At 35.2% G+C, this 26,909-nt stretch overlaps 1 protein-coding gene across 1 annotated transcript; it reads right to left on the bottom strand.

The window, feature by feature from the left end:
* Nucleotides 1-372: 372 nt before the first annotated feature.
* Nucleotides 373-26,684, bottom strand: LOC135696769 (recombining binding protein suppressor of hairless). Its single transcript, XM_065216273.2, has 15 exons — nt 25,797-26,684; nt 23,880-24,072; nt 23,066-23,218; nt 21,942-22,107; nt 20,326-20,397; nt 12,780-12,833; nt 9,946-9,994; nt 9,452-9,589; nt 8,838-8,950; nt 6,834-6,902; nt 5,702-5,773; nt 3,774-3,846; nt 3,244-3,326; nt 2,090-2,193; nt 373-1,608 (listed from the first exon to the last, which is right to left on the bottom strand). Exons 1-15 carry the CDS (start codon nt 26,017-26,019, stop codon nt 1,380-1,382), a joined length of 1,791 nt encoding a protein of 596 aa, XP_065072345.1. The 5' UTR covers nt 26,020-26,684; the 3' UTR covers nt 373-1,379.
* Between the last annotated feature and the right edge of the window lie 225 nt (nt 26,685-26,909).

The raw sequence follows: 26,909 nt of genomic DNA, 5'->3' as shown, positions 1-26,909 counted from the left end.
TCGATCTTTTTTGCTCTTATGTATGCCGGGGCAAAATATTAGCCTTCACTAATTTACGTGTATTCAGTGTTGTTCATTCGCATTGTGGTGTTTCTTATTTGCTACATGAAGAGTTTTAGCATGGAAGATTTTTCTGATCAAATCTCTATCAACTTTTCTCACTTTAGGTCGTTATAATTATGGTTTTTATTACCAATATGTTTTTAAAAAAAGTATATATGGCGATAAATTTCAAAACGTGACCGTAAACTGAATTTGTGCATCAAATCTTGTTTATTTAAACTTATAAACGTGACAAGGATTCTAACACACAAAAAGTCTTTTGCAGCAAAGAAATATAAGAGTAAGGTGAATGAATAAAAAATGCGAAGCGAAAATTTGTGATCCATTCAATTCTTTGATATTTATTTACATCTAAATTTATCACCAATAATAGGCGGACTGGAATCCACTACGTAATATCACACGAAATTTCACAGATTGACGCTCTTTAAAACTGAGAAACTCTCAGGAAAGTGCAAACTCAATTGGTTTGTACAAGGCTGGTTGGGGGTTAAGGTTGTTTACTATTCAAATCTTTGTTTATGTCATAATTACTATTCCAAGTTTTCCGTTGAGAGGTATGAGAAAAGAACATGCATAGGACTTTTGTCCTCAAAAGTACATAAAACATACAGATAGCTTTTTGCATATTAACTTCAAATTTTACGATTCCTTGAAAATTTACTGGAAATTTTACCGTTTCTGAACGGATATGCCAAGCTGTGAAATATATTGCTTTCTCCAGGCCATAATTAAAACGAGGTTCTAGCCATTCATTAACCTCGTTATAGCGCTAAGGATTATACAGACAATATTTACACAAAGACGTTCGAACTTCTACAGTTCTTCAACTGGACTTTCCTAATAAGAAAACCTTCCTTTATGAAGCTTTATTATCACAATACATGACAGAAAATATTCCGTGGAGCAAGCAGATCTGATATTAACTATCTATCTCCTTGCAAAATAATTAATCTTTAAGGCTATTTGGTGACTTGAGATCAAACATGAAGTCTTTGTAAACTATTTGGAGTGTTGTCAAATTACAGACACAAGATACATCTTTCCTCTTATGAACCTGACGTTTATTTACCTAAAGGGAGATGAGTGGATGTAGATTTTTGGCTCAACGACCTAGCGAATCTTAAGCGACGAATTCTATCATCTAAATGTCATTTCAATGGAAACTAGCGTCATCAGCTGATCGAAAATCGTCAGTTGATAGACGACATGGCTATTTGGTCAACAACCAGCTAAAACGGTCGGCTAGACTTTAAGACTCTAAACACTTTGTGTATACACTAAGATTTATATACAATTTATATAGATAAAATAATTCAAGTTAATTCACTGGAAGCGCTGGTCCGTACTAATGAACTAACAATCTCGGCACTAGAAGGTCTCTCACCGGGTTCGGGTGTATATGTAAAAGTCAATCCGGTCGGGTATATCACACCGTCACAGCGCACGAGAGAAACCGGGACCTGAGTCGGAGACCTGACGAATTTCCAGCCGTCTCTAAATGCCGATATATCGGGAACTACACAAAACATACTATCTTCACATCTAGAACAGAGAATAATTGTATGTAAATGAAAAGAGACAAGACACAACATATCTAGGACATGTAAAGTAAATAAAGTCCGACAGGCGAATACAACATTAATTTTAACACACGAATTCCCTATCAGCTATAATACAAATAAAATAAACTTCTTCTATTACAATTACTTCTTTAATATATATAAAATAAAGGTGTTGCTGTTAAGATTATCTTCAAGCCTGTTTATAGCATCTTTCTTTAAAGCAAATAAAACCTAGCCATAACAAAATGTACCAACTATTTAGGTGCGAAAGCACAACATGGTTTCAAAATTCCTAAAGCCGTGAAACATCAACCAAACATGAAAAAAGCAAGCTACTCTGACTACATATATTCAAACGGTAAAAGCCATAAACCAGTTAACTTGAGACCCTTTAATAGAGATTCGGAGATTTTGACTTTCAATATCATCACCATATTCACAATCAACAAAATCAACTTTACCTGTACATCGTCTCTGCCTCTACGTCACCAAACCATACTTTCAAATTCGGAGTGAAATTCTCTCCTTTCAATTCTACCATCGCAACATCGCCGCCACCATTTAACTATAGATGAGAATCAATCATTCAGCGCTTTGTAAGATAAGAGGTGACAGAGACTTAGATTGCTTGCACGTGATTAATGCAACTTTAGAGTCTGTTAAGTACTTCCCTTAGAGGGCACAAGGTATGTTTGATTAATTTTTCATTAAAGCGAACTATACAGAGCAATGAATCTTTGGAGCAGAAAACGTGCAAGGTTTCAGACCGATTTACATGAACAAACAGACGAAAGGAGAACGCACGAAACGTGTGATGGGAAAGGAGGTGCTCAAGCAATATCTGAAAGGAGACAGTTTTCGATGTAAGTGACGGGTATGTTTCTACTCAAAGGTGGCAGGAATAAAGCTTCTTCGGTGCCTGGATTGAAAATGAGGGGTTTCCAGTCTGGGGCTTGCTTAAAAGGATTGGGGAATATGGATGAAGTTAAAAATGAAATGTGAAGTATATAAAGCTATGCCTTTAAAAAACCAATTTAGTTCATTTTCATTGCATAATGTGAATGATTTTCTTGAATACATGTAACCAAAATATGACACAGTCACAAATGTTTTTTAAAATATGAAAAAATAGATAAAAAGGATATTGAGCAGTAGAGTACATTTATGAGGTTTACACATGTAAAAAGCTTGTTTATTCACTGATGTAGAGTCAGACATGATCAACTCCATATAATACAATTCATTAGAGGACTGCAAAGACCTTAGGCCCTCCAAATAGTAAACGAGTATATGAACAGAAAGTGTATTGGAATTATGATTTTGTAGGAAGTTTTCCCTTGCCAAGAAGTATTAGAACAGATGATGAGATATCAATGAAATGTAATGATTGGGGTGTAAAAATGAAGAATAAAGAACAACGAACCAGTGGCAAAATGTCAGTATCTTAACGCTTTTTGCGAAGAAACGAGTAGAAGCTGAAGTTTTAGAAACTTTGACCCTTAGAGGACAGTATAGACAAAATTGGTCATACTCAAGAGAATAAAAATTTTAGAGACCTGCACTATTATTGATAAACTCTCAAAAACGAAGAAACTAATTCATTAGAAATCAATACCTGCAAACACGTGACCTGTGGAACAGGAGTTACTGAGGTAGGAACAGGTCCCATCCCTTCGCAAAATGTGTACTCTGCTTTATCTAGATAGACAAACAACTAGTTAGAATAATGCATACAATACGTTTATGAGTTGACTGTAAAAAAATCACCCAATCAAGCCTACAGGGGTTCTGCAGCAAGAAGAGCCATCCAACACAGCTTTTCGACATAAAATTCAACGAAACTGAAAAGCTTTCAAATATTATCACAACGGAGGAATTCTAAGCAAATTTCTTGTCAGCGAAGAGAACACAATTCATTGTTTGGTAATATTCAGCAAATGAGATACGGCTGGAATTTACAACACAGTTTAAATTGTTCTCTTACTACTTTCTTCAACTGAGGCAAAGTGTCAATGAAAGACAATTAATGCTTTATTCAGACCAAAAGAGTCGCAATCACGATTTTTTGTGATAGAAAAACGTTTCAATGCAATTTCAAATCGATTTTCTTTAACACAAATGCAGCAATTTATCAAAAAACTTTACCTGTACTTATGATTGTCCAAGACGCTCCATCATTAATCATTTCTTTGTTCGCATCTTTGGGACAAGGAGTTGCCTGAAAAGCGAAAAACACCATGCAACTCAATGCTATAGAATTAATAACATTGGAAATATTGTAAGTATGAAAGGTGGATGTCAAATTTCTAAACAGCGTATCCGACTCCTTGAGAGGGAAGAAAATTCACTATCTTAAAATTTGGCAAGAGAAATGCGATTATGTGGAAAAAAACACAATAAACAATATGTGTGTTCAGGAAATACATCTTCGCCCTGCGAGCTCCAATATTTTATTGACATAACCCAATCATCATTGCCTGTCTCATTTTAAGACATCTTTGATCTCATTCATCTTTCATTATTTATCTCCCTGTATTGTTCGCATTTGCGTATCTCTTACTCTACTCTGCTCTTCATTCTTAGCATCGTTTTTGTTATGAATTCGTATCCAAGAAATAACTCTCCCGATTAAACAAAACGCCCAGCACTTATTCATTCATCAATTCTGCAGACACAATGACGTAAACAAGATATCTCATAATCCCGGTTCCCTATGTTACTGTATTAGACCATTTCCCGTTGATGTAGACATTAATATTATAATTCGCCACAATGGGCAGTAGTTATAGTCCTAGAACAGTTTTCTTTTAATCGAAAGTCAAAGAATTAATCAGAAACAAACTACATGCATTGAGAAAAAAAGTCTAAATTAGTCCCGATCTCAAAACCATGCCCAAAAACACAAATTGTAAAGCCAAACTTCGAATTTCAAAGACAAATTATAAATCATAACAGATTATGTTGCAGCCCCTGTCACTGAACTTGCCAATTTTAATCATTTGAATCTGGAAGTCGCCATCACTGACAGTTACCGAGTCGTAGAGACAATATTTCAACGCAATAATTATATTTCATAATATCAAGTGTAGGGTATTCCACTCTTCCTTTGCTTTCAGAGGAAGTTTGAACAGAAAAGGTTTCACAAGCACCCCAACTCTAAGCTTTCTCAACTGAAAAGAATTTTGTGGCTACCAAAAATTAGAAACAAGCTTTGATGGATAACACGATTAACATTATCGGTGTTTGAAAATGACAGTATGAAACACTGCTAAGTTCGAAGACAGGGTATCCACATAGACTCGAATTGCATACAAGGTTGTTAAAACATCTGATGAAATCCTGACATGACTGGATTGGTTGAAAAAGAACTGAATCTCTTAAAGCATGCTATTTGCGTTTCCAGGAATTCCTACATTTTTATGACCACTAGAATCATCCCTATCATGCCAATGATAGCTTATCTGAACTCTTTGTTGTGAAAATGACGTACCAAAATACTTTATCAGGAAGAAACTTGAGTTAACTAAGCGGTCTATTGAAGCAAAAAGTCGATTAAAATGCGATGTTTCTTGTGATCCAGATATCTTTTCCATCATCTAGTTTCAAATAGCAGTTTACTCACTGCCAATGTTTCTTTCTTCTCTGTTTTGTATAACTTAATTTTTCTCATTATTGATTGATCTATCTTTATGTAATTTGCCATTGACTAAACAATATTTTGCTCCCCATGGTTTCGTTTTTGTAGTTTTGTATGTACTGTAGGCATCAAATAATGATACTGACGTGAGTCCTTCTATAAAATTTGCTTTTCTTTGTTGTATCAAATAGCAAGGCTTTAGACAAAAAGGTTTAGAAAGAATCCATGTGAACTGCTTTCATTTTTTCAAACATATGTATGAATAGCTAAAATAAAACATATGCTGGAACGAAGATTCTCCAAGGGAGCAATTTTCATAAAAAATAATTTTATATACCTTTTAACGAAGAAACGAGCAAAAAATTAACAATAAGAGCAATTATAGTAGAATTTATAAAAGCTTCGCCACTGGGAAAAAATGAAATGAAATACATACTTGAAATTGTATAATTCGTTCTTGCGAAAGACATAAATACATTCGGTCAGTGTCTTTCATATAAAATGCAACCTGAAATTGAAAAATTCCTTGTGTAAAACGATGTGAAAAATTTGGCACTTTATACCCTGCTTACTTGAGAGCAATTTGATTTCGAAAGCCTGATAGCATAAGAAAACAATATGAGTTTTTGCCAAGTATATCAAAAATTAATGTATCAGTTTAATACAAAGTTTATGAAAACATATTTTTCTGTTTATTCTCTAAAACGTACTCTCATGATGATTATATTTTAAACCCGAATACTTTTTAATGTTTTCTATACTCAGTTTTTGCTTTAGCCCTACCGGTTGCTAGGGCAAGAGAGAAAGGAGGGGAAAGTCCTTGCGAAAAATTCCTCTAAAGCAATAAAAAGAAGTTGATAAAGAATTTCAAAAAATCATTGATGGCTTTTAAAAATTTGAATTCAAAATGGATTTTAAAGAAGGTAAAAATGTCTAGACATGCAAATGCATTTGTTTGACACCTCAAAACGCAAAACGACAGAGTAATGAATGAAAGTAGAGGTCTCTTTTAGCGATAACATCGTAATAAAAAACAAATATTTATACAGGATAAACACTTCAACAATTACAACATCGCTGTTATCACTGTGTGTCGGGCTCAGCCTAGCGAGTTACTAGCTGGATTATTACTAGATTCTATCTGTAGGTTACTATCCTCAAAAGTCCTTACAGCTTTTCTTAAAGGAACATTTTAGGAACGAAGAAGAATGAGTCGATTACAGACATTTTCTAACAAGTTATCTTCCACGTCAAAAGACAGTCCTCTATGCAAAATTCGATAAAGTTCGTAACGCTAAAACTCCATAAGATTATTCATTTTCACAGTAGAGCAGTGACCTTAACTTTTAAATTAATTGACTAAAAAAACAAGAAAATTATACTGGAAAACTATTACTTTCATGCATCTACGGACAGACGGAATTTTTGGTCAACGCTTGCTTATTGTCTAAATGGCTCCAAACAAACTGACAAAAAGATTGAAACAAAGGTTTTAAAAAGGCTTTTCTAATCGTTAGTACCATAACGAATAGGTACTTATGGGAATATAAAAATCAGATATCCATTACCTTATGCAGTTGTGACACGGGATCATCTGCATCAAGAACTGTCATCTGCTTATCAACTTTTCGTATAATCTGCAAAAAGATTGATCACCTATTGGTAAGATTGCTTAGATTGGGCCTAAATCTGAGCTGAAATCTAATTTGAAGCAACATCTAATTTCTTTTCTATAACTTTGCCATTAGAAAACACAAAAAAGGGGAGCAAAGCTGAGTCAGATTAAGGACATCGTAGAGTTAATTTAAAATACAATTAAAGAAATCGACACTTGCTATAAAAATCAGATCAATATCTAAAAAGTAACTTTGATTTGGTTTAAAACAGTTGAGTTTATTTCCTAGCTACTGGCTCGAATCTTGAAAAACTGACACAATGGTGTTGGGAAAACGATGAACAACAAATATGCAAGGTGCTATGTGCTTGGTTTGGTCTTTCTTTTTAGTATAAAAGGTTACTATGACAAAATGACTAAATGACAGCAGGTCCAGTAAAAAAAATTAACCATAGACAAAAGCTAGCAACGAAATGAACACTAGACAGTAGAATGTCACAGTGAGTAACAGATAATATATTATATGGGTCTATGAAAACAGTATATTTTGCATCGCTCTTTGTTGATATACATTGCCCAGTTCTTTTAATCCTTTGATTCGGAGAACCGGTTGGACACCCTATTCAAAGTTTCATTTTTCACGCTGTCAGAACAAGTTTCATAAGCTTAAAGATGTTTTCTACACGCTGTCCCATTTTCGAATGACTAAGCATTTTACCATTCTATTTCGCTCTGTGTGGACCGTAAAGCTTAGGCTAATGTCAATTTCTTGGTGACGTGTCTGAACTCAATTACATGCCAGAATACAATACAAGGATTAATTCTGGTTTAACAAGAAAAAATACTTTGATCCTTGCATACGACAAAAGTGAAAACAGAGGATGTCAGCAATTAGCAGCTTTCAAGGTTAAACCTGCCCATAACATTAAACATGGGCAAACTATTAACAATAATACAAAAAAGCTGAAGGTGTATTTTCAGTACATTAAAAGAAATATCCAAATATTTGGCCTTGTGACCTTTTAAACCAATAATTGTATGCTGGTTAACGTGGAATTCACTCAATGACGCAATGAAGACAAGATTTCTTTCCAAGTAGACCAAGATTTTCTTGGGAGCAAGAACAATCCAAATTCCTTTGTGAGGTTTGTGATGAGTGAGGGACAAACGTTTTAGGATCAAAGCACAAGCGCAATAATTATTGAGTTCAATTCGTTTCCCCCTTGCAAGTTTACACGTGTATCAGAGCTGCCAAAAGGGCTTTGTGCTATTCAAGTCATTTTGAGAGGAATACACTCGATTACCAGAGAAACTACTAATAAGAAAATTTAGTACCGTTTTTAATTAGAATTCAATAGTTAGTACACTATTTGGAGGAATATTAGTGGCAGTGAGTTGTTTGAAAAGTTTATTAGCAGTCGCAAGATCTGAACACCAGTTCGTGGCGTTTTCCTTTTTATCCAGAGCGGAGCAATGTGAACGCTTCATCGTTTTCACACCGTTATCAAATGTATCCGGAGCAGTGTGAACAGGTAAAACCGATCGATATGAAAACGGATAAAAACGAATACAACGCAATGTGAACATAGACTTATTCTTTAGTTATGCTCAAACTGTATGGTTTTTAAACAGCTACGGTCATTCTTCAAGAAGGATTACAAACACTGCTGAGCTTGCAGGAAACTTAAACTATGGTTATTTTGGCAAAACAAGAAACCTAAACTATAAAAGTTTTACATTTGGCATCTGTATCATAGGAAATTCTGTATCAAAGCGTAAACTAATGCAATCTGTATTGAAATGCAGCATCTGATAAAACTATGTCCACCAGAGCTTGGGGATGTTAAACCATACCTTGCGAGCATGTAGTAAACATTTTATCGTACGGTTGTTTTATGATTTTGAACATGCGGTTGACGTATATTACGCTACTTTGCACAAAAATACTTTTGCTTACTAGTCGAGGAAGAGCCAGTCCAGTATTTGAACAAACAAGTTTCACAGTTTGCCCATAATGTATAAAGCCCTCCTTCACAGTGAACTCTTCGCTTTCCTTCTCATCATCGTCAACTGTCGTGAAAATAAATAAGAAAATGACGAATTAAAAATTTAAAAAATATGTCTTAGGGGGTTCACCCAATTTTTTAATGATAACAAGTAAAAATCGCCACAAAGGAGAACGAATAGCAATAAAGTATAACACCCGCTACCAAGCTTTTGCAGCAGAAAAATACGAAAATAATACTGCCTGTAAGGTTCAGAATTTTGGAATAGTTTTTATAATCTAAACGACTGAGGGGCTACCATGGGTGAAAAGATAAATAAAGCAAAACCAAAAGATAATCTATAGGTTTTGAAGATACTTTCACTTAAGAGTCCACAAGAAAAATAAAATCCTATACATGAAATTCAGGCAGCATAAATGGGAACAAGATGACGTTACCAATAAAGGCCTTGGCGTTTCTGGTCGACATGGCGTATGTTTTAGGCAGAAGTTTTGGCATTTCTGGTCGAACTGGAATATGTTTTCATGTAGGAAATTTAGATGATTCCGATGAAAGGAATACATACGAAGGTGAATTGTGAAGGCGCCCCACTGTTGGCTACTTGCTTTGAAATTCTCTTCTTCGACGTGAAGGTAACGAGTGCTTACTGTCTGTGATCGCAGTCTGTTGAATAGAGCTACTGTTGTTCCGGATGAAATGCACACTGAAATAGAACTCAATCATCAAAAGATAATTGCTGCCAGGTCAGGATATTAAGACATCATGTTACCTGAATCTAGCCAAAAATTTGATTTCATAAAGCGTCGAAATCCTTGATAAACATTAAAGGACACTAAAACACGTACCAAAATAAACAATAAGCCAAAAAACAGGTAATTTCGAGGCAACGGGAACAGCAGAATTTTATTATCATTGTCATTCGGCCCACATTTTCTTAACAAATTTCTCCTTTACTTTTGGAAAAATATTTAAAAGGTGACAATATATGTACATTTTCATATTCTTTAAGCATTTCGAGTTTTCTGTTACTGAAATGAAAAACATAACAAGGAAACATACGCTCGGTGTTTTTAAACGATTGTTTTTTCTTCGATGGTTTTGATATGACCTGAAAATAAAAAAAATTGATCAACATCAAATAAACATGGGAAATTTGATATTATTGTATAAGAATCATTTGATCAGTATTTTATAAGTCGCTTTTATCTGTAAAAACACAGTATAAATAAGCTTAAAAATAAAAATTCAGTCTAAAAAACCTAAATAATTTGGCATAAAAGGCAACATTACTTATTAGAAAGAAAATTCTCTGAAGTATTTGGGGTAAGAAAACCCTGTGAAGTATTGGCTGAGGAAAAACCATGCGAAGAGTGACAGCCTACGCTTTCATCGATCTTACAACCTCGGGCATCCTGGGATACCTATATTTGTTTGCACTGCATCGTAGGATGGTTTTGGCGCAATAAAGGCTCCTTGTTGATGGAAAAGCGTAGGCTTCAGGCCTTCAGAAATATACAATGCTCATTCTCCGTTATAAACATTGGGCAACGTTTGAAATACTTGTTATGAGAAAATTTTCGGAGCAATGTCAATAGTTTTAACAAGATTTGAAATTCAGTGATATTTTTAGAGGTTCCATGCAAATAAAGTAACGGTAAAACTTAATTGTTTTCACCACAAACAACTTATAAAAAGAGGCCTTCCGCTTTCCAAGAACGCCATCGAAAAATAAGGTGTTTTTACATCGCTTAAGATAACTATTGTTGTGTGATACACAGCGCAACTTTAGCTACAAACAACGATGGTTCAAAATTCAAGACCGTATGAAGAAAATTCTACAGGGCATAAACTATTTATGGAAAACCATCAATGCATAAATTTTTAAAAGACGTTGCTATAAATGGGTTATCCAAATATTGTATGAACGAGAAAGCACTCGTTGACTATTCTAAATGCAAGAAATCTGGAAGTATGAAAACATCTCCTAAAATGACGCCAACTTTCAATGGACACTTCAAAATCAAGACTCTGAAGGATCAATAGGGGTTTGGCTGATTCATTTAAAAATTACCGGTTCTTTTTGTTTCATTTACCCTTAATTTTCTGCAAGAATGGGTAGTACGATGAGGTGATATAAAGACAACGTTTTCGTTGAGGAAAGGAAAAGAAAAGAAAAGAAAAGAAAAGAAAGGAAAGGAAAGGAAAGGAAAGGAAAGGAAAGGAAAGGAAGGGAAAGGTAGGGAAAGAAAGGAAGGGAAAAAAAGGGAAAATAAAGGAAGGGAAAAGAAAGGAAGGGAAAGGAAAGGTAGGGAAAGGAAGGGAAAGGGATGGAAGGGTAATGTATGGAAAGGAAAGGGAAGGAAAGGAAAAGAAAAGAAAAGGAAAGGGAAGGAAAGGAAAGGGAAGGAAAGGAAAAGGAGGGAAAAAGATAGAAAAAGAAAGGAGGGGAAAAGAAAGGGAAAAGAAAGGAGGGGAAAAGAAAGAAGGGAAAAGAAAGGAAAAGAAAGGAAGGGAAAAGAAAGAAAGGGAAAAGAAGGGAGAAGCAGGGAAAGGAAAGGGAAGTTAGAGAGGAGAAGAGCCAGGACGGGAGGAAAGAAGGAAAGGAAAAGAGGGGAAAGAAAAGAAGGGAAAGGAAGGGAAATGGAAGGAAAGGTATATCTACTACTTTTCTAAAACTTGAACTCTCTACTGTTTGCTTCTGGACTGCAATTGCAGGGTATCAGAAATGGTGTGATACAGAAAACATATTTGATTTCTGATAACACAACCAATAAAATCAAACTCTGTCTCGATCTCCTTCTTTTCCAGCACAGTGAGAATCACGCACATTACAGCTGGTGGGTATGAACAAGGCATTAGAAGTGGCAGAAATTTCTTCTATAGTTTCGTGCTTTTTCCCTTCAAACCATAATAAGAATTGCTAATTACACTTTTACTACAGATATCCCAAATCAGTTCGTTATCGCAACCTTAAAGTACTAGGCTCAAAACATTATTAAGGCAAGTTTCCCAAAACAATACTGGCTATCAACTGCCCGTGTAAAAAGGCAAACGCTGTAGCTTGATAAGAAATAGGTCAACATAACAGTTGAATTCTTCAGCGGCTCTTCTCAGACAAAACAAAACTAAAACATCGAATTCATCCATCTACTTTCATTATTCCAAGTCAGTAAATTTGCCAAATAAAACCCACTTGTAATAATAAAAAAGAATTCTTGACCTGCTTAAGAAATTCCGCGCTTTTTATTATTCGCTTAATCTTCAAGTTTATGGCTTTTCTGTTTCAATTGAATGTATACATTTCAAGTTTGCCGTTGTGTTTATCACATTTATACTTAAAAAGCGATATCCCTATCACTGATCAACGATAAAAACTAAAACACAATGGTGATAAATTTTATAGCATCGTGGGAAAAAATGAAAGGGATAACGCTGTAAAAAATTGTGGAAAAGATTGGGTCATATGATCAATCGAGGGGCAGTATGATCAAGCCTGGGTCCACAAGTCACAAAAGGAATAATAATGATATATTTAGGTATCGGTGCCATATAAATACTAAGAACAAAAGATGCAGCAGAATCATGTCTAAATACTTAATGCACCAATCACAGCATAGAGCTCTTCTACGAAGATTTTTTTTAATAAAAGCTCTAATGCTTCTCCTCATTTTCTCATCTCACCATCACATCACTGTACCTGCACAGCCCCACCTTCAGCCCCTCTTTCCTCCTTCTTTTAATTACTGTCCAATCTAATTATTTTTCTTTCCTTTCACTCTCTCAACATTCCGTTCCTTTCCTTAACATTGTAGTAACATCACAGCGTAAAGATTTTTACCCGCACTAACAGCAACGTACATAATACTCCTTTAGACTACATAACGCATACAAACCTTTATCCTTTTAGAATTGAATAACCCAACTGATTTGCCACTTGCGTATAACAACTAAAAGAGAGGGATAAATAAAATATAGTAATAAACCAATTAGACACAAAATACACAGAAGAACAGCTTCTTATTCACTCTACAAAACTTGGCATCTTGCACTAGAGTAAAAGCTATATTGACATAAGCTAGGACACACAAGCATGTCGAAGGGTAGGCCATAAGACATTTGAAGCATTGATAAACAATTTGACATTTTTCCAGTTCCTTAGTAAGAGTAGTAGCTATTTACGTCGAAAAAAGGGGTGGAAAAAGACAATTTGGAAATCTGAGACAGCATAACAAGCCATGAAAAAGCAACTGTTACCAATTTTAACATGATGCTCTCTAAATCTCTCAATATCAATTTACTTTAGATTGATTTCCTCTTTATTCTTTTGACATTAACGTCTATAGTTTCAAGAACCAGAAATACTTTTACAGAAAATTAACGGCTTCGATGCTTTTGTAGCAAAAAATTTGACGATTCCTTTTCAATTGCTTCCACCAGCACACTATTTTTATATTCAAGAGTAAATTGAAGCTCAGGCTGGCAGTTCTAACTTTTTCCAAAACTTTGTGGCTGGATTGCTCTTAATTCTTAAACTATGCGTTTTAATTTATTGGGTTGCAATTGTACTCAAGGTGAATACTCAGGCTCCTTCAACAACAAAGCACGCCTGGATGACAAAAAACTTCTGGCTTTTCAGATGAAATTTTATTAAGGAGGTTATAAAACTTTGCAATACCTCAGCCGCAACTTATTCCTGATTTGTTCTTAACTTTTGACCCCTTCAGGCTCGTGTTTTTAACATCATTTTTATAAAAAAGGAGTTTCGTTATTGTTTTGGGTTTTCAGGTTTCGCACCTAAAATGGACGAGTGAAGGTGAAAATCGAACAACGCTCTTTATTTATTCCTTCGTTACGCCGTATTGATAAAAGCAGGGTTCCTGAGATGAGCACTTTACGGGAGCGTTAATCATTTAATGAAAAGGGGCTGTATCTTGTTGTAGTTTATGTTACGCGAATAATGATAATAATTGAATTGAATGAGGTGAAACCAGCAGTTCTCTAGTGAAATATATCGCTGAACACTTGTTTTAATAGAGAACCATTAACCTTTTCTATGTTCTTTTATTAGTTTAAAAAGCAGCACATTTTTAACAATTTATTAACAGTTGCAGCTGCCCCGTACATGAAAATGTGGCGGCCACCCAAACACACGTGCCCAACCACCTGTCCTAATTGCATATGTTCTTCTTCTTTTCTCCGTCATTACAGCCACCATGCTGGCAGATGCCGCAATTTGGGCGAATTTTAACTGTTATCCCTCATCACGAAAACTACAGCGACATCTGCAAACATTGATAACGATCCTTAACCCCATTTTTCTCTAAAGACCACTGAAGCTGTATAAAACTCGCCGGAATAAAAGGAATAAAAAGCCGAAAAAACAACTTTACAAACTAACCCAGATTCGCGCCGGGTTAAACTCAGACTACCTTTTGGTAGTGCAAATGTGACTTTCCCGGGCTCGACCCCGATATAACTAACGATGTAACAATGCCCTGAGTTAGTTTGTGAAATTGCAGTGTACATGCGTTGAGTCAAGTGCTTGACCAGGCTCACACCAAGCAACACTTTATGTAAAATTACCCTAAAATTATGCAAAAACTAGCCCGGTTTAGATTTCGCAAGGGCGAACCCGGTTTAGTTATCATAGTATAAATAAATAGAACCTAAGCGGCCAAGGACTCGATCTTTGCTGTGATCGAACTTTCGATTACCTGCCCCCCCCCCCCCCCCCATCTTTTAGAAATGGAAATAGGGGCAACCCTTTAGGTTGACCGCAGTTGACCAAAATAACAAAGGATCATTCTTTTATGCTTTCCATTCTGGAAAATATGCAGAAAGGATATCACAAAAAGAAACACAGTTTTCGCAGCTGATAGGGATAAAATCGTGCAGCAATCAATTTTTGAGTCAAACGGACATAAACTGTCGTGAATAAAATTGTTACGTTCCTACGCTGCTTTCGTATTAACAAATGCTGGAAGAAATTTTACAGAATCTTTCGTTGATTTCTTTTACATTCAAAAGTTGGAAAGAGATTTCAGTTTTATGTTGTTAAGCGTACAATACATTGACTCTCTGGATCCTTAAGATAAACGACACAAACTTGAGATCAAGGGTATTAAAGTTCGTTTGACTTAAAAACAAAGAAAATATTAACAGTTAATTCCTATCTTAAATCTTTTCATTTCTTGTACAATTTAATAATCGTGCTGCAATTATTGATTAGGGTTGGTGTCATCTTTGAACAACGGGTTAGTGTTATCCAGAAAATAGCGGTTTTGCTAAGAACAATGTTTTATCGTTTTCTACAATTATAAACGTTTTCACTCTTTTTCTTGATATTCAGTACGGGGAACATTTAAGAAACCCTTAAATATGTGTTGATTGAAGAAGACCAGTATTCAGAAGACGTTTACTTTCCCTTTTTCTCAACAATTTAAAAAAACTCCCTCAATATCCTCTCTTGACGTCCATGACTTCTGGCAGGGCCACCGAGTTGTTTTGGAGGCCCCATGTGAGCGAAGCGAACAGAAAATACTTGCGACCATGCTCTTTAGATAAGCTTTAATTCATTCATTCCTTTAAATGCTTAACTATTATCTGGCAAAATTTTTATGCCATCAATGAATTCAATTTTAAAACACAATTCACTATTTCACGAGGCCCACTAGACCTCGAGGCTCTGGGGCAATTTCCCTCTTGAATCTGACTTAATTGATGATTTCAAAATTTCTCTATTTTATACCTGGTTTTGCGCGATGGAAGGGCAAACACTGATTCTTGTGTCTGTTTATAAGCTACTGGTTGGCCTGGAAATAATTTTTATAACACTGTTTTCGTTTTTGGTACTAAGAATCAAAGAAACGTGTCAGAGTCTCAGTTTCTAGGTGCTAACTTAATGTATTGTAGGAAAGATCGACGAAACAAAAAACAGTTGCCGAGCAATCCAATTGAATCAATCCATAGATCTCAGCGAACGAGCCCTAAATTTGATCCTAATGTAAACCATAGCGAGAGATGCCAAAGATTTATATAAATCTAGTTTTTAGATAAAACGTAGTCCTGCCGAAATCCAGTCTATTAAGGAGATTAAAGAGTCAGTTGGCGAAAAACATCGAAAATCGCTGTTTGCAGTAAAGATAATCCTTCTTGGTTTCAGTTGATGTGGCTTAAAGAGAACTTTGGATGAATCCAGCGAACAGGGAAACAAGGATACAATGAAACGAAAGTAACATGAAAATCAGGAATAGTAAATGCGACGGGAACTTGACAATTTTAAAAGACAGAAGTGGTACACGTTCCAAAAAAGTCACACAATGCGATTCGATTTGTGCTGTAGCTGCATTGAAATGGTTTATATAGATTAGTGTCTCCTAGCCTCATTTGCATGCATTTATAACAAAAAGCCAACGCTGCACACTAAACGCAAATTACTATCGAGGACCGTCTTCGATTACCCTTGTGAATTTGTATAGGAGACCGATATGTATGTATATAGTATGAGTTTTAAGGATTGACAAAGGAAGGACAGAGGCATTTGCGCTGGCGGCACAAACAATTATCATTTATCCCGCCTTTCCGCATGTCCGTAGCTCGTTGAGAACGAACTATCGAAGCTCTATTTCAAAATGCGCATTTTTTGATGCAAGATCATCATTACATTTTCTTTAAGAATGATTATGTCAATAAGAATAACAATTTTTACCAAAATCAGTCCAAATATTAATTAAGCAATTTGTGCGGTATAAAAGGCTGAATATGCGGAAGGGGGAGGGGGGAAGGTGGAATGACAACCCGGTTCAACTTTAAACAACTCTCTGTAGCGCCATTATAAAATTAAGCCTCACAGACACAGTACTACTAAGAAACTGATGAATAGGGCTATTTGCTTGCAGTTAAATGCTGCTAGATCTATAAACCACAATAACAGATGTATAGCCAAAGGAGCGCCGGTTTTGCTCGATGACATTTATTTCTTTTTGAAATATTACGAGCGACTTACGAAGAATCCTGCCGGAATCCCGACAGAAATCAGCTGATAAATACGACAACTATTTTAAGGTGCAAAACAAAACGATATTTGTTATCAGATTAGACGGCATGCGTGTGTAGGTCATGTGACAGACACGTGAATTAATATATTATTGACGCTCAAAATAAACTGGATAAAAAACGTTTTGTTTGCGTAGAAGCAGATGCAGAAGTCGTTATTTGCTGCTGTGCATAAAATTGCCTGTGATAACATTCTTCTCCCTTTCATAAAACACACATCCATTGCAATCAGACACTGAAAAGGTAAATCCACTTCGACAGTAAATACATGTGTGTTAATGAAAGCGGTGTTCAGTTTATCAGAGATTAAAGCAAAGTGTGATTGAAAACACAAAGGAAACAATATGTATTATGGTAAACTTGCTGACTGGAAACAGGGAAGCAAGGAGCTGACTCTGATAGCCCAGATAATAAATCCCCTATAAGTGTGTGTACAATTTAAAAGAGAAGCTAATCAAATAGATACTGAAAAAGGCTTTGGCTATAAACGTTTTAGCCATGACTAAGGTATTATAAAGTACTACTCGGGCAAAGACTACCTCATCCTCTTTTCACGTCGCTTTTTATATATCTATTTAACATATTAATTCGTTCGTGTTAAAATCTATAAGTGGAAGAAAAATGAATAGATCAGGTAAGATTAAATAAACTTTAGATATAAACTTTAGGCCCCCAACAGATTTTCTCGGAAAACAGCATGTAAAAGAGATAGGTCCCCTGATGACTTGAGCTGAAGTTGTAAAATGTTGTCTCAGAAATAAGATAAATCAGATTTAATTTGAAACCGTACTTTCTCGGAAAAAGAAGTTAAATTCACGCTTGCCATTATAGCTTAATTCACTGGGTCCCGAAGCAATATGGCCCTCTTTTCCAACTCAAGACAAGCTTGTTTTAGGATTCACATCCCCAGTTTTTTCATACAAGTCTTCAACAACACATATTTAAAGTTTAATTTTATTTGTGGCAAAACATTTTATTTGAGTCTGCAGCAGTTATATCGACCAATATCTGTCCAGATTGACTCTGAATTCAACTATGTTGGCACATAAATGAGAATAGACAACACCTAGCATTGTACCTGCAAAAATTCTGATGCAAATTTTTGTGGGCCAGCGCCATTGCTTTTTCGTTGGTTGGGAATCGTCGCTAATTTTACTTAAAAATATCGGCATGAAGAAGATTATACCAAGGATAATGCGCTCCGGAAACAAATTTAATAATAACAACGGCAAATTGAAGTGCGCAGTCCCATCAAAAAGGTGAATTAAGAACACAAGAGCAAACAAGCGAAGAAATTCCTGCTTTAAGCTTAAGAGGTTTTAGACAGAAATATATCTGAAATCGCTTGATCGAGAATAGCTCTGCCGCAAGAAGTAAAGCCTTTTGCCTTCCTGATTTGTGCGAATATTATCAAATTTTATGTCTATTGTGTAAACAGATAAACCTGTTGCGTAAGATATTAACAAACCGGGCCTTCACCTAAAAACCTTCTTAGTACAAGCTGCGGCCATTACTGCAACGAAATTGTACGCCGGGAAGGCAAAACAACCTAGCCGCTACTCGACTGGCCTAGCCACTTAAATACTTGTCAAAAGAGCATAAAACACTACTGCGGAGCATTGGTTCATTGCGGAAGAATCAGGCAAATCAAAAGGACAAGGAAAATTCCGAATGACATTACAGTCGCAATAGAATATTTTCCCCTATGTATGGGATGACATAGTTGTGTAAATGAATGGGACAGACGTGTGGTTTGGGAGCCAGTAGTCTTAAGCTCATAAGAGAGAAGATATCCTTCAAATTCTTTTCATGATATATATTTTCAAACAAAGAATTGAAAAATTAAGCAAAAGCCTCTCTGAATGCAGACTGAGATTTCAAACAACGAAATAATAATCCCAGGATTAATGATGAAAAACATTTCAAAATAATACATACTAACTGTTAGTCATTCTACTCGGCAGAGCGCAGGCCTTGAAAGTGGGGTCAAGACTTTGGTGTGTTTGTGTCGCCTTGAAACAGGTGCAAAATGAGCCAAACTGCTTTCACAGAATAATATGCATTCTATACACAGGCCTTAACAACTGTCTACTACGCTACAAATCGTAAACATCTTGATTACAGCGTACAGATGCTCTTTTTTAGAAGATAGCAGATAGCTGTTGATCTTTGACATCTTTTAATAAAGACGCTGGTTTCGCGACGAAAGATCCTGTAAATTTTGAAAATAACTCGCACGAAAAATTTCGTATATATTTGAACTACTCTGCGTACAGACGTTTTTGAATACAACTTAGCAATATTCATAGATTCGTCAGCAAGTTTATACCCTTTAAAATATTTTAATATCAGTTATCAATTTTGTCAATTATAACCTATTTCTCACTTTCTATATAGCTTAAGCACAAGTTGCAATAATAACGCAGAAAATATCCGTCTCCTTCTGAAAAAATTATTATGTAACATTAATGTCTGATGAACTAATTCGACTGTACAGCAGGACCTTTAGAGAATAGCAGATTGATGGTGAACTTTGAATACTCTTAACAAAGAACGCTGGTTTACCCCAGGAAAAATAACAATTTGGGTAATAGCTTTTCCATTAACAATGAAATGTTTCATCTGAAATGACATTATGTTGACTCCACATTAAAATAAATAAACTTCGCGTCGCCATACCACCACGTCCTTGGATAATAACAAAAATTTTAACTTTTGTTTGGCCAAAACTTTGCTGCCACAAATTTCTCAACTTAGCTCTGAACTTTTCATGTAAAATTGTCAAATAAAGCCACCATTTGTATTGATATGTATCTACTAAGCCCTTGTAGAAACGTTTAGCTATTAAACTTGGTTACACTTCTATCCGGTTAAAAACCATGAAATTAAATTTCCTGTACACACCCAAAACATACGATGAGTATGCTCTTTACCTATGCTAAAATTTTAGCAACCTGATTCCGCCTGAAGTGTAAATTCTTGCAAACGCTGCCAGCTCTACCCTAGGCACTGGTCTAACTGATTTTAAACTGTCGCATAGTCCTTGTTTGTCAGCAATGAGGTTTAAAACTGGATTCCTTGTCATTGAAGGGAACTCTATGCAGTAGATGGATTGATGACCTTCCAGTGGAAACGGATAGAAACTATTGGGAATATTTTGATTTCAAATTGACGATGTCAAACATTTTTATATTCGGCGTGATATGAAGGAACAAATGAGACCCGTTACATGACAGCTGCAGCCATTGAACAAGCGAAATATAAGAACTGGCAGAAAAAAGCAAGGTATTAAATGCATCATTAGATTTCCAAATGATTCGTCCCTGGATCCTTTGTGCATGGACGCAGAATAATGTGTAAAAACAAACAGGTTTAAGTGCTTACCTTGCAGGTTAAAAGAAAATGCTTTCTTTTATCCGAATCGGAAATAAAAAGTGTTTTTGCTGTGCAAAATCCCTAGAAAAAAAGAACATTTGGACTTAAGTAATTTTATAAATAAGAAACATACATTACATTATTTTAAAAAAATACATAGCGACATCACGATTTTGTAAATGTACGATCTAAAGGGTTGTTTTGTCTCGAATCTTTTCGAGATTGTTGTCAAAATTCGCGGACTAAGTTTAGGCGATATTATAAAGGACTGGAATGGAAGCTGAAGTCATTTTTAACAAAAATAACCTTTAAGAAATACAATTTTTCATGAAAATGATAAAAACTTGGCAATATACTAAAGCAAACGATTCTGACACTCCTCGGGGTGTGAAATATCGGTTAGTGAAGAAGAGGTTAGGTGGAAAGGGAAAAGAATTATGTCTTGTAACAAAAAGATAAGTGCAAACAAATTTTGATTTTAAGTTAAAGGAAAAGGTTTACATCAAAGAACGTGTTTTGACATTGCGAGCGACTTCATGTAGAATGTCCAGTTCATATTTAAAAAGAAGTAAAGACGAAATTTCAGCTGTCCAAATTAGCAGCTGTTTCACCCTCTAGTATTTCGACGAAAATAATGAATAAAGATGAAATCAAAGCGATCTTAAATGATCCAGATTTTAAGTTCACAAGGATTGACGATGGGTTTAAGGACAAGATAAGCGAATACGGCGTCATCACTGTTGAATATTTATCAATACATCAGAACACTGCCAAGTTTGAATTGGCCTGCTTAATAAAGAGCTGAAGATGTCACTTAATAGCATTGGAAAATTCATTAATACAGCGTGCGCCTGCTTTTAAACGACCCGAAAATAAATTGAGCAGCGGACAGAACATCTGCAGCATATGAATCATGCAAAATGCGATCTGTATCTGAATAACTCTTTGGCTGGTAAAAAGACCTCATCGCTCGCCGCACAAACAGTTCAGACAAAAAGTGCAGCTCGTTTTAGAGCAAGTTGAAAAACCTCAGAGCCACATACCGTTTTAAAAATATTGATAAAAACGTGAACAGAAAATTTAGTTCTTATTTCAGATGACCATAGAAGGCCGGGATCTTTGTGCTATGCGAATAAGCAATTAGATCTCAACAAGCTAAAACACTTTGTGGATATGTCGGATAGCTTAACATTGGACCTATTCTAGCTTGAAACTATACCGCCTAATATGCATCTAAACCATGGGGACTTTGCCTTTTGAAACAGCCTAAAAGCCACTGAACGTCAACAAAATATTTAAACGACCCTAATGGAGTTTCCTAAGCCTGGATTATTAAGACGTTTCTAGATGGCATCGATTTATCGATATCATCGTGGTTTAAACGAGAGACAAAGGACTTAGACCATTGTCTACTTGCCTAAATTTATCAGCGAGAAAGCGAGATTTAGCCAGATGGATTTAGGACATCTTTGTATTCCTATTCCTATAAAACAGCTGCCCAAAATAGAGTGATTGAATGGTCTTTGAAATATTTACCAACTGTAAACGGTTCGAAATTTGTCATTGAACTTAAAGCTTGAAAAACAAATGGGTTTGAATAACGGTCTATTGTTCAATGTCTTTACCTTATCTTCAAATGTTAGCTGTTGTACATCTTGATCGCTGTTGCCAATACCAATAAATGCATATGGCCAAATATCGAATTCAGATTCGCCGTCTCTGTCAATATGACGCTGTTTCTTTTGCCAACCCTTTCCAAACAAATATAAACATGGAGGTGGACAGAAGAAGCTGCAAACAAAAATTTTCATTAAAAATCACTTCGCAAAATGCAGTTTAACAGAACATGATTTGTAATTTGATAGGCAAAAACAACAACTTACCTCTACTGATCTTCACTTTACATTCTCTACTGATCTTACATATTAACAGTTTGAGTGTGAAAATCTGATTTCATATACAAAATGATAGAACAGCTAAAAATTTTTGAGCATTCATGATATCAATCGAAACAAAACTCAAAGTGTAATTATCCCAACAATTTAACAAAGTAAGGTAATATTAACAAACAATCTTTTTAAAAAGAAATTTCTATGGATCCTGAGCTTTAAATGTCAAATTGGCTTAAAAAGTTCAATCTTTTCTAAGCATTATGGATTCTTGCCAGACAAATCAAATCAATTTTAGAAATACACAAAGGATTTACACAAAAACTTCATATTGAATGCTTTATATGGACTAACAAAAGTTTTCTATTGAATGCTGTGGTAAGAAGATGAAAACTTTATGAAAAAGTAGTTAAATTTAAAGAGAGATCTCATGTCAAAAAGGCAATTATTATAATACACTAACACACAAACTTACATCTAAACAATTCTTAGGATACAGCAAGGCTACTTCATTTAAGAATATTTTTTTAAAAATATGTTTTGGCCAGCTGATGCTTACAAATGACTCGAATTTTTAGCAGCAAACTGTCCTTTAGGAGAAATAAATCCTTGTCTTAGAAAATTTTGAGGAAAACTGAAGAAAAGGAACTTTCAAAATATAACCACATTTCCTCTTACATCTTTCTCTGTTACAGTATTTAAAACTTTTGGGAATAAGAATCTCTAGTGAAAAAATTAAAGCTAAGCCACTTCAAAAAACTGTGAACCCAATTTGAACAAAGCTATAGCTTTTTAGTTTGATCACAAAACACTAATAAGAAAATAATAAGGACTTTGAAATGGAGAAGATTCTTGTTTACCGTTTTTCATTTCCATATGATTTTTGTGCCACTTTTGAATGAAGAATGACAACAGTCTGGTGGTCTTTTTCTTTAAGATATCTTTGCATTGCCTCTTTTGTTAATCTTTGCTGTTGGTACTGATTATGATAGCAACCATCTGGACTTTCATATCTAAGTTTACACATATATGATCAGGATTAGCAAAAAATAGCATGACCATATACTACGTTATTACAAATATATAATTTTAAACATTTCATATTATGTTTTTTCATAACCATACATGAGTAGCATATAATCCATCTTTCTATTGTTCATTCTTAAGCTAACTTATGATAACCATAAATGAAAAAAAACCATTCACAAAGCAATAAATTATGGATAAAGACTTGAAAAAAGCTTCATTTCCTCAAAGAGGTAGAAACATAGGTTAACATCCCAGAGCAAAAAGGCTGCTTGTGTTTGGCCAAATTGCAACTATAAAACAAACAGCTGCAAGGAAAGCTGCAACAATCACATAAACAGAAAGATGTTTGACTTTTCATAGAACAAGACTAAACCATAAAGAAAAAATAAAACATTTCAAGAATTGACCAAAAGCAAAAAATTGCTTGACATAAAGTCTGGCCAGGCTTTTATAAAGGTTAAAAAAGAAAACAAAAACAAACATCATATTATGGTAAAAATTGTTTTATCAAAATTGTGTGTCACTCATGATTGATTTCTTGTCTAGATCATGCCAATGCCCCCCTTGAATCTGGCTCAACAACAATGCTGCTTGAAGATCTGATATGAATTCATCATATAAATTTCAAAATCACATTTGCCATACCTCCCTGTGTTATTATTTCGTTCTCCATCGCCATAAGATGGTGATGGCTGAAGAGGTGGAGAAATTTGTCCTTGCTCTGCTGAATTTCTCACAAAAGACGGAAACTGCATTCGTGATGGATCTCCTCTACTCTCCATCAAAAGATCAGGACTTGTTTTTGCAGGCAAAATTAAGGTTTCTCTAAAATGTAGTTCTAGAAAACAAATTGACAACCATTGATATGAAAAGTACCCTTTGAAAACGGGTTTTCTATGGCAAAACATACCTAAATCTAGTAAAACCATTTACCTAAATTTTACAAAAGTTTACGCTATCAATCAACTTATGACTCTCAATATGGGGACATTATGAGAAATTTCTTTAGGTACATCCCTGTTTTGATAAATGGGGTGTTTTAAGAGTTGAAAACATAGGGAAAAGGCATTTTATCAATGAAATTAAAAAATATCAGTGAAACTATCTAATGTACTCAAACATCATTTAAAAAGAGGATGAAAAAGTAAATGTTAAAAACTATAATTGGGATGAAGCATGTTACTGCTTCTGAATTAAGAGAAATGCATTCTAAACCGAAATATTTTACAAAGTTCAGAAACATAGGAAGACTTTAATGAAAATTTTTGGAAGAAATAAGCATTCTTGCTTCATCTTTAAAAATAAGCTTTATATCCATATGCACTTAAAGGGACAAAGATTTCTAAAAAATTTCTGCCAAAATAGTTTTTGATTACATGTAAATAAATGATCAGATTACAGTGTTATAATCTCAATGCTGCCAGTAATTTTCAAAGCAAGACCTATTTACAGCGCTTTAGGAAAATGATAGTTTAAAAGTTAACTTTTTGAATTTCTGAATAAATTCAACTTGATCAAGTTACCCAAAAACATTACTAACAACAAATATTACTTCACTTTATCAAATTATTATACAATTCTCTTTTAAATTTTTTATGCACCAGACGAAGGAAGTTGAAATTTTCATAAGGATATATTTAGTAACAGAAAATGCAATTGTGTTTATTATACGCTCGACATGTACAGCTGAAAGAAACTTTTGAGCCTTGGAAGTCTAACGGAATCCTGTGTACAAAACATTTTCCTTATCGACATAACAATCAACTGAGAATGAATTTGATGTTTCGTAGACTTCGCAAAGGCATCTCGAATTTTGATTCATACAAATTTTCCTAACTCGCCTAACAGGCAGCACCCCCTGCGTTTTTTGACAACAATCAATAAAGCCACTCCTGTGGTAGGGCCTACTTTGAAGTCGTTTAATTCCTTCCTACCGAAACTTTAAAATCAATGAACATTACATTGATGAAATCGTTATAATCACACAGAGCCGATGCTTTCATTTATAAACGAAACAACTGAACTTTGTCAACTTTAAAAACGATCACCCTAAAAGCAAACACAGTTGTTTTCATCAAGCCCCGTATTTCTCCGATGGAAATGTGGACGCGATATTGCCAAGTTTACTGCGTGGGAAAAACTTGAAGACACCGTGAGAAAACCACTATTAAAAGCAAAATGGCCCTTCATTTTTGTAAAACAATGACTTGTTGGGCATCCAGAATAATTAAAAAACAACTTTTTTTAGTTGTGTTAGGAGATCCTATCGAAGTATCGAAATTGTCTTAAACAACATAATGATGGTCTGTGGATAGAAATAGAAGTAGCGGAAAATTTCATGTTTACAGTTGATCTGTACCTGCGGGTTACCCGTCAAAAGCCCGCAAAGAACAATGGAAATCACTTGCAGGACAATACCCTTATTGTACAAAAAACAATAGAAACGCGGGTAGATCGTCAAACCTTAGCCGGGCAGAAAGCAAGAATGGTCTTGGAAAATTCTCCACTATGCCTTACAACCAAGGAATTTCAAAAAAGAAGTACAAGAAATATATCACTTACCGTCCATTTGATAACGAGCAAAAGCAGGATGATCAATACTTTCCCCCATCTTCTCAGATAGGCCTAATCTCTGACGCTTTGAGACAGGGATATAAGCTGAACCATCGCCTAACATCCCTCTTCCACTTAAAACGTCAATATGGGGGCTTGATCTCATATGCAGTCTGCTAAGCTCACCAGCATTATGTCCTACAGCAGAAGAAAATGCAGACTGGTTTGCCATCGCACTCCGAAGGATGGGAAATTGAGGTTCTAACTGCAGCTTCGTTTAGTTCCGACCTCCTAATTCAAGACGTAAAGCCCTTCATTCGTACCTTTGAGAATTCGAGCGATTGCCATGAGAAATTATTTGAATTCAATTTCTTTACTATGGTAAACCAAGAAATAAATCGGCCAGTTCATATCCATGACTTCACCCGAACGCGAACCATTTCGGTCATTTGTCTCAGCTCATCTCTGCTCCACTAATGTCTCTCAATGAAATACGATATGCCCCGATGACGAGCAAAAAGCTCTTGACGTTTGTGCTCAAAATATACACGAGAGCGGTACAATATCGGCTGCCTTCGACAGGGTTGATAAGAAAATGCGCTGGGAGTAAGTGAAAATGCCTTCAATGTTTGCTGAATGTGAGCACTTCAAGTTGTGGAAATTAATGGGCTCAGCTATTGTGCGTAACTTTAGCTGACAACAGCGTTTAGAGGCGAAATTTGAACGGGCTCTTTCCACTGCTGCACGTAACACGCTCTGTTGCCACACATATCAATTCACATGTAAATGTTACAAAACAATGCGACTATTCCAAATGCACACCGTTGGCCGTTTTTCTTGCACTGCCACACGTGTTCGCATAACACTCCCTCCTGAATCGAATCCACAAAGTAGGCTGACAAATGTTCTGCCAGGGGGGGTTGTAACCAAATTGGACGAAAACAACAGTTTTCCGCAATTTTTACGGTCAAATAATACACTTCTTAATGGTTCACATAAATCATGGACCCTTTATGTGTTTATGAATAATCTCTTGATTCATAAAACATGTAATAAAAAAAGTTTAGTCGGTTATTTTCTAGTTATTGAGTGGATGTGTTTTGGATTTTCCGAGTTTCAAAC

The sequence above is a fragment of the Rhopilema esculentum genome, chromosome 18, assembly GCF_057945365.1.
Source record: "Rhopilema esculentum isolate cy_ngs chromosome 18, ASM5794536v1, whole genome shotgun sequence".
Classification (NCBI taxonomy): domain Eukaryota; kingdom Metazoa; phylum Cnidaria; class Scyphozoa; order Rhizostomeae; family Rhizostomatidae; genus Rhopilema; species Rhopilema esculentum.
The sequence above is the reverse complement of the archived record's forward strand: the minus strand, read 5'-3'. Positions and strand labels throughout refer to the sequence as shown.

Coding starts and splice junctions, on each gene's coding strand:
- LOC135696769 (XM_065216273.2), bottom strand. CDS start 26,019: ATGGCAAACCAGTCTGCATTTTCTTCTGCTGTAGGACATAATGCTGGT. Junction 22,108..23,065: donor TCATATGGAAATGAAAAACG/GTAAACAAGAAT, acceptor TTTTGTTTGCAG/CTTCTTCTGTCCACCTCCAT. Junction 5,774..6,833: donor CCGTGTCACAACTGCATAAG/GTAATGGATATC, acceptor TTTCAATTTCAG/GTTGCATTTTATATGAAAGA.